Source organism: Elephas maximus, chromosome 11 (assembly GCF_024166365.1).
Source record: "Elephas maximus indicus isolate mEleMax1 chromosome 11, mEleMax1 primary haplotype, whole genome shotgun sequence".
In the NCBI taxonomy this organism is placed as follows: Eukaryota; Metazoa; Chordata; class Mammalia; order Proboscidea; family Elephantidae; genus Elephas; species Elephas maximus.
Window position 1 is genome coordinate 91,304,590 of NC_064829.1, and position 12,857 is coordinate 91,317,446.

At 41.9% G+C, this 12,857-nt stretch overlaps 1 protein-coding gene across 4 annotated transcripts in view; it reads right to left on the bottom strand.

Moving 5' to 3' along the window:
• Positions 1-12,857, bottom strand: part of EPN1 (epsin 1) — a 36,240-nt gene that overhangs the window by 15,589 nt on the left and 7,794 nt on the right. For all 4 annotated transcript variants that reach the window (XM_049900856.1, XM_049900855.1, XM_049900854.1 and 1 more), the window contains exon 3: positions 7,198-7,447. In XM_049900856.1, the coding sequence (XP_049756813.1) occupies positions 7,198-7,447 (250 nt within the window). The remainder of the gene's footprint in view (positions 1-7,197; positions 7,448-12,857) is intronic.

Genomic DNA, 12,857 nt, shown 5'->3' on the forward strand with positions numbered 1-12,857 from the left:
ACTACACACTTGATGACCAACTACCTGGACACCTGAGCTGAATCCAAACAAGAAAAGTGAGTGGATTCCTAGGCTCATACGCCTGGTAACAGCTCTAGCCGTCTGGTGACAGGACGTTAGAGCTTCAAAGGCAAAAATAATCAAGCTAGCTCACTCAAGCAACCTATTTGGGCATACCAAACCAAAACCAAACCCAGTGCCGTCGAGTCGATTCCGACTCATAGCGACCCTATAGAACAGAGTAGAACTGCCCCACAGGGTTTCCAAGGAGCGCCTGGCGGATTCGAACTGCCGACCCTTTGGTTAGCAGCCGTAGCACTTAACCACTATACCACCAGGGTTTCCTATTTGGGCATATCAAACAAAATCAAGCAAGAAGCTAAGATACAGTAAGCAAACATAAAATAAACTAATAAAGTAACTTATAGACGGCTCGGAGGCAACAGTCAATATCAAATCAAATAAAGAAGCAGACCAAGATTGCTTCAACAAGCTCTAAAAACAAAGATTCAAGGGCTCGTCTGGATGAAGGTGCCTTCCTGGAACTACCGGATGCAGAATACTAAAGATTAGTATACAGAACTCTTCAAGACATCAGGAAGCAGATAAGGCAATACACAGAACAAGCTAAGGAACACACAGATAAAGCAGTTAAAGAAATTAAAAAGGTTATTCAAGAACATAATGAAAAACTGAATAAGCTGCAAGAATCCACAGAGAGACAGCAATCAGAAATTCAGAATATTAACAATAAAATCACAGAATCAGACAACTCAATAGAAAGTCAGAGGAACAGAACAGAGGAAGTGGTAGGCAAAATTTGTGAGACTGAAGATAAAGCACTTGACACCAATATACTTGAAGAAAAATCACATAAAAGAATTTTTTAAAAATGAAGAAACCCTAAGAATCATGTGGGACTCTATTAAGAGAAATAACCTACAAGTGATTGCAGTACCAGAACCAGGAGGGATAACAGAAAATACAGAGCGAATTGTTGGAGATTTGTTAGCAGGAAACTTCCCTGATATCGTGAAACATGAGAAGATATTTACCCAAGATGCTCATCAAACTCCACATAAGGCAGACCTTAAAAGAAAGTCACCAAGACATATTGTAATCAAACTTGCCAAAACCAAAGATAAAGACAGAATTGTAAAAGCAGCTAGGGATAAATGAAAAGTCACCTACAAAGCAGAGTCAATAGGAATAACTCAGACTACTCAGCAGAAACTACACAGGCAAGAAGGCAACGGGATGACTTACATAAAGCATTGAAGAAAAAAAATTGCTGCCAAGAATCATATATTCAGCAAAACTGTCTCTCAAATATGAAAAACAGAAGTTTAGGGAATTTGTAAAAACCAAACTAAAACTACAAGAAATACTAAAGGGAGTCCTGTGGTTAAAAAATCGATAATACAGATAGCAACTCAAGACTACAACACTGGAGAGAGCAACCAGATGTCAACCTACATAGGGAAATTACAAAAATAAAACAAGATTAAAAAAAAAGTTCAAAACAGGGAAACAGCGATGTCATTATGTAAAAAAAACAACATTAAAACAATAAAGAAAGACTAAGAAATGCAGTAATAGATCTTTCATATGGAAAGGAAGACAAGGCGACATTAAGAAATAAAAGTTAGGTTTAAACTTACAAAAATAGTGGTAAATATTAAGGTAAACACAAAGGAGGCTAACAATCCTACTCATCAAAATAAAATACAAGAAAAAAATAAAGACTCAGCAGAAGCAAAATCAACTACAACGAATAAGAGAAAAAGACAATATATAAAAACAAGCTACTCAGCACAAAAAATTAAGTGGGAAAAAGAAACTGTCAACAACACGCAAAAAAAGACACCAAAATGACAGCACTAAATTCATACCTATCCAGAATCACGCTGCATGTAAATGGACTAAATGCACCAATAAAGAGACAGAGAATGGCAGAATGGATTAAAAAAACATGATGCGGCTATATGCTGCCTACAAGAGACACACCTTAGACTTTGAGACACAAGCTCAAAATGGAAAAAAATATATCAAGCAAAAAACAATCCAAGATGAGCAGGAGTGGCAATATTACTTTCTGACAAAATAGACTTTAAAGCTAAATCCACCACAAAGGATAAGGAAGGACACTAAACAATGATTGAAAGAACAATATACCAGGAGGATATAACCATATTAAAAATTTATGCACCCAATGATAGGGCTGCAAGATACATAAAACAAACTCTAACAGCATTGAAAAGTGCAACAAACAGCACCACAATTATACTAGGAGACTTCAACACACCACTTTCAGTGAAGGACAAGACATCTAGAAAGAAGCTCAATAAAGACACGGAAGATCCAAATGCCACAATCAACCAACTTGACCTCATAGACATATACAGAACACTCCACCCAACAGCAGCCAAGTATACTTTCTTTTCCAACACACATGGAACATTCTCTAGCACAGACCACATATTAGGTCATAAAGCAAGCCTTAGAAAAATCCAAAACATCAATATACTACAAAGCGTTTTCTCTGACCATAAGGCCATAAAAGTAGAAATCAATAACAAAAAAAACAGGGAAAAGAAATCAAACACTTGGAAACTGAACAATACCCTGCTCAAAAACAACTGGGTTATAGAAGACATCAAGGATAGAATAAGGAAATTCATAGAATCCAATGAGAATGAAAACACTTCCTATCAGAACCTTTGGGACACAACAAAAGCAGTGCTCAAAAGTCAATTTGTATCAATAAATACACACATACAAAAAGAAGAAAGGGCCAAAATCAAAGAACTATCCCTACAACTTGAACAAATAGAAAGAGAGCAACAAAAGAAACCCACAGGCACCAGAAGAAAGCAAATAATAAAAATTAGAGCAGAATTAAATGAAATAGAGAACAGAAAAACAATTGAGAGAATTAACCAAAAGCTGTTTCTTTAAAAAAAAAAAAAAAAAAAATCAACAAAACTGATAAACCACTGGCCAAACTGACGAAAGAAAAACAGGAGAGGAAGCAAATAACCCAAATAAGAAATAAGATGGGCAATATTAAAACAGACCCAACTGAAATTAAAAGAATCATATCAGATTACTACAAAAAATTGTACTGCAACAAATCTGAAAGCCTAAAAGAAATGCATGAATTTCTACAAACAACCTACCTACCTAAACTAACACAAACAGAAAAAGAGATTGAAAAGGTAACTAAAAAAACCCCAACAAAAAAAAACCCTGGCTTGGATGGCTTTACTTCAGAGTTCTACCAAACTTTCAGAGAAGAGTTAACACGACTACTACTGAAGTTTGGAAAAGGACTGAATACTCCCAAACTCATTCTACGAAGCCAGCATATTCCTGATACCAAAAACAGGTAAAGACACCACACAAAAAAAGAAAATTACAGACCTATATCCCTCACAAACTTAGATGCAAAAATCCTCAACAAAATTCTAGCCAATAGAATTCAACATATCAAAAAAATAATTCACCATGACCAAGTGGGATTCATACCAGGTATGCAGGGATGGTTCAACAATAGAAAAACAGTTAATGTAATCCATCAATCGATGCAGAAAAGGCAACTGACAAAGCTCAACACTCATTCATGATAAAAAACACTCTCAGCAAAACAAGAATAGAAGGAAAATTCCTCAACATAGTAAAGGGCATTCATAAAAGCCCAACAGCCAACATCATCCTAAATGGAGAGAGCCTGAAAGCATTTCCATTGAGATTGGGAACCAGACAAGGATGCCCTTTATCACCACTCTTATTCAGCATTGTGCTGGAGGTCCTAGCCAGAGCAATTAGGCTAGATAAAGAAATAAAGGGCATCCAGATAAGTAAGAAAGAAGTAAAAGTATCTCCATTTGTAGATGACATGATCTTATACACAGAATACTCTAAGGAATCCTCAAGAAAACTACTGAAACTAATAAAAGAGTTCAGCAGATTATCAAGATACAAGATAAATATACAAAAATCAGTTGGATTCCTCTACACCAACAAAAAAAAAAACACTGAACAAGAAATCACCAAATCAATACCATTTACAGTAGCCCCCAAGAAAATAAAATACTTAGGAATAAATCTTACTAGAGTTGTAATAGACCTTTATAAAAAAAACTACAAGACACTACTGCAAGAAGCCAAAATAGACCCACATAAGTGGAAAAACATACCTTGCTCATGGATAGGAAGACTTAACATAGCAAAAATGTCTATTCTACCAAAAGCCATCTATAGATATAACACAATTCCGATCCAAATTCCAACGACATTTTTTAATGAGATGGAGAAACAAATCACCAACTTCATATGGAAGGGAAAGAAGCCCCAGATAAGTAAAGCATTACTGAAAAAGAAGAACAAAGCGGGAGGCCTCACACTATCTGATTTTAGAACCTATTACACCACCACAGTAGTCAAAACAGCCTGGTACTGGTACAACAACAGACACATAGACCAATGGAACAGAAATGAGAATCCAGACATAAATCCATCCACATATGACCAGTTGATATTTGACAAAGGCCCAAAGTCAGTTAAATGGGGAAAAGACAGTCTCTTTAACAAATGGTGCTGGCATAACTGGATATCCATGTGCAAAAAAACGAAACAAGACCCATGCCTCAAACCATGCACAAAAACTACCTCAAAATGGATCAAAGACCTAAAAATAAAATCTAAAACGATAAAGATCGTGGAAGAAAAAATAAGGACAATGCTAGGAGCCCTAATACATGGCATAAAGAGTATACAAAATATTACTAACAATGCAGAAGAGAAAACTAGATAACTGGGATCTCCTAAAAATCAAACACCTATGCTCACCCAAAGACTTCACCAAAAGGGTAACAAGATTACCTACAGACTGGGAAAAAGTTTTTAGCTATGATATTTCTGATCAGCATTTGATCTCTAAAATGTACATGATACTGTAAAAACTCAACTACAAAAAGACAACCCAATTAAAAAAATGGGCAAAGGATACGAACAGGCACTTCACCAAAGACGACATTCAGGTAGCTAACAGATACACAAGGAAATGCTTACAATCATTAGCCACTAGAGAAACGCAAATCAAAACTACAATGAGACTCTATCTCACTCCAACAAGGCTGGCATTAATCCAAAAAACACAAAATAATAAATGTTGGAGAGGTTGTGGAGAGATCACAACACTATACACTGCTGGTGGGAATGTAAAATGGTACAACCACTTTGGAAATCCATCTGGCGCTTCCTTAAAAAGCTAGAAACAGGACTACCATAGGATCCAGCAATTCCACTCCTCGGAATATATTCTAGAGAAATAAGAGCCTTTACACGAACAGATGTATGCACATCCCTGTTCACTGCAGCATTGTTTACAGTAGCAAAAAGATGGAAGCAACCAAGGTGCCCATCAACGGATGAATGGGTAAATAAATTATGGTATATTCACACAACGGAACACTACGCATTGATAAACATGGAGAAATCTGGGAGGCATTATGCTGAGTGAAATTAGTCAGTTGCAAAAGGACAAATATTGTATGAGACCACCATTATAAGAACTTGAAAAATAGTTTAAACAGAGAAGAAAATATTCTTTGATGGTTATGAGAGCAGGGAGGGAAGGAGGGAGAGGGGTTTTCACTAATTAGACAGTAGATAAGAACTATTTTAGGTGAAGGAAAAGACAACAAACAACACAGGCAAGGTCAATACAACTGGACTAAACCAAAAGCAAAGCAGTTTCCTCAATAAACTAAACGCTTCGAAGGCCAGCGTAGCAGAGGCAGGGCTTTGGGGACCATGGTTTCAGGGGTCATCTAAGTCAACTGGCGTAATAAAATCTATTAAGAAAATATTCTGCATCCCACTTTGGAAAGCAGCGTCTGGGGTCTTAAACGCGGCCATCTAAGATACACCAATTGGTCTCATCCCACCTGGAGCAAAGGAGAATGAAGAGCACCAAAGACACAAGGTAATTATGAGCCCAACAGACAGACAGGGCCACATAAACCAGAAACTACAGCAGCCTGAGACCAGAAGAACGAGACAGTGCCCGGGTACAAGCCATGATTACCCTGACAGGGAACACAACAGAGAACCCCTGAGGGAACCGGAGAGCAGTGGGATGCAGACCCAAAATTCTTATAAAAAGACCAGACTTAATGATCTGACTGAGACTAGAAAGACCCCAGAGGTCATGGTCCCCAGACCTTCTGTGAGCCCAAGAGAGGAATCATTCCCAGAGCCAACTCTTTAGACAAGGATTGGACTGGACTATGGGACAGAAAATGATACTGGTGAAGAGTGAGCTCCTTGGATCAAGTAGACACATGAGACCATGTGGGTAGCTCCTGTCTGGAGAAGGGATGAGAGGGCAGAGGGGGGCAGAAGCTGACTGAATGGACATGAAAATAGAGAGTGGAGGGAAGAAGTACGCTGTCTCACTAGGGGGAGAGCAACTAGAATATATAGCAAGGTGTATACAAGGTTTTGTATGAAAGGTTGACTTGGTTTGTAAACTTTCACTTAAAGCACAATAAAAATTAAAAAATTACAATAAAGAAACCCTATGAAGCACAGTTCTACTCTGACACACGTGGGGTGACCATGAGTCAAAATCGACTCAATAGCCCCTAACAACAACAAAGCAAGCCCACAGGCCTTTTTCCACCAGCAGGCCCTGCGGGCTGCCTCCTGGCAACTACCCTCACCCCCACTCAACCATCTTCCTATGCCCACAGGATAGATCCAGTCCTACTGCAGGGACCACCTGCTCCCCCTGCAGCATAGCTGATGGCAGTTCCCTGGGGACCCTTCCTATCTAGGGCTCAGGCCCAGGTATGCGCTTCGGGGAGGAGGGGCTTTACCATGCTTGGGCCTAGAGGAGCCCTGGGCTCTCAGGGGTGCCAGATCAGCATGTGTGTCTGACCGGGTGCCAAGCCTCTGGTCCAGGCCTCCGCACCATGGGAGGCAAGGAGCAGGGACGGCCCTGGAGTGGTAGGGGGAGGCACAAGGGGAAGGATGGGCCACAGTGGGTCCATGGCCAAGGTCCCAAGGAGGAGAAGGAAAGGAGGGAGAGAAAAGCCTGCACTTGGGGCTGTAGGGTCCTGCAGCCAGAATGGAGGAAGACACGGTGGGAGACTCCCAGGACCAGGGGCTTCAAGAGCAGGGCAAGCTCACCAGTGGCGGTTTGTGCCAGCTTCTCCTTGGTCTTCAGCGCGTGTGCACGCTCCTCTCGCAGCCGGTCCTCATCACGCAGCAGAGCCACCAGCTGCTTCGCCTTCTCACGCACATTCACGCCCTGGTCCTTGCCGTCGCGATCCACGTACTGGAAGTCCTTGAGTGTCTGCACGGCGTACATGTTCTCCTTGCACTGCTGCGACACGCGCTCTGAACCCGTCTTGATCAGGTATTCCATCAGCGTCATGGCCTGCACGAGGACCAGGCAAGGGTCATCGTTTAGCATACAGCCATCGCACACACAGTGGGACAGGACTGGGGGAGGGGCAAAGGCCCAGACACAGGGGATGGGAGGCACCAGTCAACACACAGCTGCCATGCAGACAGGGATGGGGAGGTGTAAGGCCCACAGGCCCAGACAGGTGGAGGCAAGGGGCACCGGTCACCACATGGCTGCAATGAACAGGGACAGGCGCCCAGCTCAAATCCCAGTGCCACCATGTGTCTTCGGCCAGTGCACGGGGTATGTACATACGGTGGAATACCATCTCGCAATGGAAAGGAATGAAGGTTTTTTTTAACTTCCCTTAGCCCCCTCCCTCCCATTCCTGGTAACCACTAATAGGCTATGATTTCTATACATATGCCTGTTCTAGATATTTCTTCAAAGCCTGTGGAAGCAGCAGTCAAGAAATCAAACAACATATTGTATTGGGCGAATCTGCTGCAAAAGACGTCTTTTAAGTGTTAAAAAGCAAAGATGTCACTTTGAAGACTAAGCTGCACCTGACCCAAACCATGCTATTTTCAATAGCCTCATATGCAGGGAAAAGCTGGACAATGAATAAGGAAGATCAAAGAAGAATTGATGCATTTGCTTTATTGTGTTGGCAAAGAAGACTGAATCTATCATGGACTGCCAGAGGAACAAGCAAACCTGTCTTGGAAGAAGTATAGCCAGAATGCTCCTTAGAAGAAAGGATGGCAAGACTCTGTCTCACATACTTTGGACATGTTATCAGCAAGGACCAACCCCTAGAGAAGAATATCATGCTTGGTAAAGTAGAGGGTTATTGAAAAAGAAGAAGACCCTCAACGAGATGGACTGACACAGTGGCTGCAACAATGGACTCAAAGTCAGCAACGACTGTGAGGATGGCACAAAACCAAGTAGTGTTTCATTCTGTTGAAAACGAGGTCGCTATGAGTCGGAACCAACTTGACAGCACCTAACAACAACAACAGATAGTTCATATAAGTGGGATGATACAATAGTTGTACTTTTGTGTCTGATTAATTTCACTCAGCATAGTGTTTTCAAGGTTCCTCCACATTGTGGCACGCATCAGGGCTTCATTCCTCTTTATGGCTAGGTAGTATTCCATTGTGTGTATGTACCACATTTTGTTTGCCCATTCATCTGCTGATGGACACGAGGGCTGTTTCCACCTTTTGGCTGCTGTAGGTAATGCTGCAGTGAACACTGATGTACAAGGATCTGTCTGACTTCCTGCTTTCAATTCTTTTGGGCGTATACCCAGGAGTGGAACTGCTGGGTCATCTGTAATTCTGAGAGCCCCTGGGTAGTAAGAACAGTTAAAACAATCGGCTGCTAATGCTAACCAAAATGTTGACAGTTCAAGTCTGCCCAGAGGCGCCTCAGAAGAAAGATCTGACAATCTACTTCCAAAATACCAGCCATTGAAAACCCTATGGAGTACAGCTCTACTCCAACACATGGAGTCACCATGAGTCAGAATCCACTGGGCAAACTGGTTTTGTTTTTGGCTTTTTTATGGTAATTCTATGTATAACTTTTTGAGGAGCTACCATATCTGTTTTCCACAATGGAAAACCATTTTATATTCCCACCAGCAATGAGTAAGTACTCCAATTCTCCACATCCTCACTAAAACTTGTTGCTTTCTGTTTTTCTGGTAACAGCCATCCCAGTCGGGGGTCAAGCAGTATCTCAGAAATAAAGTTCTAGCACATGCTATGACATGGGTGAACACTGTCAACATTATAATGAGTAAAAGAAGCCATACACAAAATGACATATTAGTATATGATCCCACCTACACAATATAACTAGAACAGGTAAAGGCGAAGAGACAAAAAGTAAAGTAGTGGTTGCCAGGGGCCTGGGTAGCAGGGTGGGATGTGGAGTGACCGCCAACAGGTGTGGGGTTTCCTTTTAAGGTGATGAAAAAGTTCCAGAACTGGAAATTCTCATGGACTCTAGACTTTCTGGAGCCACTGAGGATGGATGAACCCCAAAACTATTGCCCTGAGATAATCTTTAAACCTTAAACCAAAAATATCCCCTGAAGTCTTCTTAAAACCAAGCAATAGTTTAGCTTAACTAGTAAAAAATGTCTGCCTTGGGCGTTGTGCTCTTTTGAGAACTACCTATACAGGATCAAATTGACAACAACAAATCAAAAGATCAGACAGGAAACTTAGGGGGCAGAGAGTTTATGTAAATGGGGGAGGAATAACTTAAAAAAGGAGGGTGAGAATGGTTGCACAACTGGAAGAACGTAATCAATGTCACTGAATTGGACATGTGTAACTTGTTGAATGGATGTATGCTCTGCGGTGTAGATTCTCAATAATAACAAAATAAATTTTAAAAAATAAACACCATGATAATCACACCAAAAAAAAAAAATTCTAGAACTGGATAGAGGTGCTGGTTGCACAACACTGTGTATGTACTAAAAACCACTGAACTGTCCTTTAAATGGGTGAATGGTACACTATGTGAATTATCTCTCAATGAACAAAAAGAGAAGGCAGACAGCAGCTGCAGTCACTCCAGCCCAGGGGCACAGAGCCTGCTCTGTTTCTTTAAGATGGAAATCTCATGTAACACACCAAAATAAGTTCTAAAAAAAAAAAAAAAGACACTGTACACAGGTATGACAGGCTGCTTTTTCTGTTCTGTAAGTCTGGAACACGCCATCATTTTTAAGTGGAAAAAGTCACAGTGATGTGGAATGGTTTCAACAGTGACCACGTGACAAGCTACCCCTGCTATAAAAGGGAAGCTGTGTTGGCTGGGAAACTTAGGGGGCAGTGAGTTTAAGATAATGATGGTGAAATGATTTAGAAAAGGATAGGGAGAATGGTTGTACCACATGAAAAATGTGAATTGTACAGGGAGAAATTGTTGAAATGGTGTCTCTGGCTGTGCATACAAAAAACACAAACCCACTGCCATCAAGTCAAAACTGACTCATAAAAACCTTATACGACAGAGCGTATAACTGCCCAACAGGGTTTCCATGGCTGTAAATCTTTACGGAAGCAGGCTACCACATCTTTCTCTCATGGAGTAGCTGGTGGGTTCAAACTGCTAATCTTTGGACTGGCAGCCAAGTGCTTCAGCCACTGCACCACCAGGGCATACATTCACCAAAATTTTTTTAAAAAACAGGAAGCTGTGCCTGGGGTGGAATCCCTCGTGGTGCAAATGGTTAAGTGCTCAGCTGCTAACTGCCAAGGCTGGAGATTTAGGTCCACCCAGAGGTGCCTCAGAAGAAAGGCCTGGCAATTTGCTTTGAAAGCTCACAGCCTTGAAAGCCCTACACAGCACATTTCTACTCTGACACACGTGGGGTTGCCATGAGTTGGAGTTGACTCAACAGTCACTGGTTGTGTTTTGTGTGTGCCTGGGGTAGCTAGTCCCAGCACGGGCTCTCTCGGGAACTACACATAAGACACTCGGAACAGCAAGAGCGAGAGTCTGGGAGAAGGGAATCTTTTTTCTCAACTGGCATCCTTTGATATCTTGTGCATTTCATAACAGGATAACATATTCCCTTTTCAAAAAGTTAATGTGAAACTGAAAAAAAAAAATCCCCACTCTTGGGCCAGGTGGTCTTTGCGTCTTTCTCTAGCCTGGGCTCCAGCCCTGGCTCTGTGCAGCAAGGAAAAGAGTCAGCCCCCTCTGGAGACTGCTCAAGGCAAGAGCCGTTGCCCTTGGAAAAAACACAGATGATTCCAGGGGTTTCATACCAAAAAAAAAAAAAAAAAACCAAACTCATTGTTGTCAAGTCGATTCCAACTCACAGTGACCCTACAGGACACAGCAGAGCTGCCCCATAGTGTTTCCAAGGAGCGCCTGGTGGATTTGAACTGCTGATATTAGTAGGCTTAGCTCTTAACTACTCCACCACCAGGTTTTCCAAGGACTTCATGGAGCCCCAGGATCCCATTCGAGGTCCCCAGGTCTAGAAAAGAGGAAACCAGAGGAAGGAATCCACCCTTTCACTCGACGATGTTTCCAGACACACCACGGAGGGTCAAAACAGCTTTCCAACCTTTGGACGCAGCAGGACCTAGATCTGGCCTGGCCCTCAGGAGGCAGGGCTGACGTAGTTATATCCCTAATCATATCCCTAATCGGAGTTAGTCTTTAACTTGCCCTAGCGGTGCTGACCGATTAGAGGAAGTAGAGAAGCAAAGCCATTGATATGGTGTCACACCCAAGGTGGGAAGGCAGGTAAAGCAAGTCTTCAGTCCCTGAGACTCTGGGGGCATCTGTGCTTTGGAATTCTGAATTTTCAAGAGCAAGATGCTGTTACGGACTGAGTTGTGTCCCACCAAAATTACGTGTTCTAAATTTGTACCCTTATACCTATCGCAGTGGTTAAGCACTCAGCTGCGAACCAAAAGGTTGGCAGCTCGAACCCACCAGCTGCTCTGTGGGAGAAAGAAGTGGTGATCTGCCTCCATAGAAAGACTGAAAAACAAAAACAAACCTGTTGCCTTTGAGTCGACTCCAACTCATAACAAACCTATAGAACAGAGTAGAACTGCCCCTTACGGTTTTCAGGGAGTAGCTGGTGGATTCAAACTGCCAACCTTTTGATGAGCAGACGAGCTCTTAACCACTGTGCAACCAGGGCTCTCCATAAAGATTACAGCCTAGAAAACCCTATGGGGGCAGTTCTACTTTCTCCTATAGGGTCACAATGAAGGAGTTAGCTATGAGTGGAAACAACTGGAATGCACACAGCAACATACCAGCGAATGTAATACCATTTAGGCATAGTTTTGTTATGTTAATTATACTGTTTCAGTACAAGGTGTATCTTACGCCAATCACTTTTGATGTATAGAACAGCACAGACAAAAGCAAGGGTAATCAGGGAAGACAGATGTCACATGAAGATAGCCAAGGAACCCAGGAATAGAAGCCAAGAGACAAAGATCTTCCTAGAGCCAGCACCCTGAATTTGAACCTCTAGTCTCCTAAAATGTGAGAAAATAAGCTTCTGTTCCTTAAAGCCACCCACACGTGATATTTCAGTTACAGCAGCACTAGGAAACTAAGACAACTGCACACACACCACATGTAAGGTAACTCTCGCAGAGGGCTAGATGAGTAGTCGCACTCAGAGGGACCAATAAAGACTGTACAGTGAGCCTCACCTCAGCACAGGTCAGGCTTTGCTGCCAGGTGAACTATCACAAGCTTTCATTTTCCAAAGCCTTCTGGACTTTGGACTTGCAGTTAAAAGACGGCGGATGCGGAAATAACACAAATGCCCATCAATAGCAGAATGCATAAATAAATGATTGTGGTAGAATCCCACAGTGGCGACACCATATACACAGCAATAAAAATAAATAAATAAATGTTGAAAGCA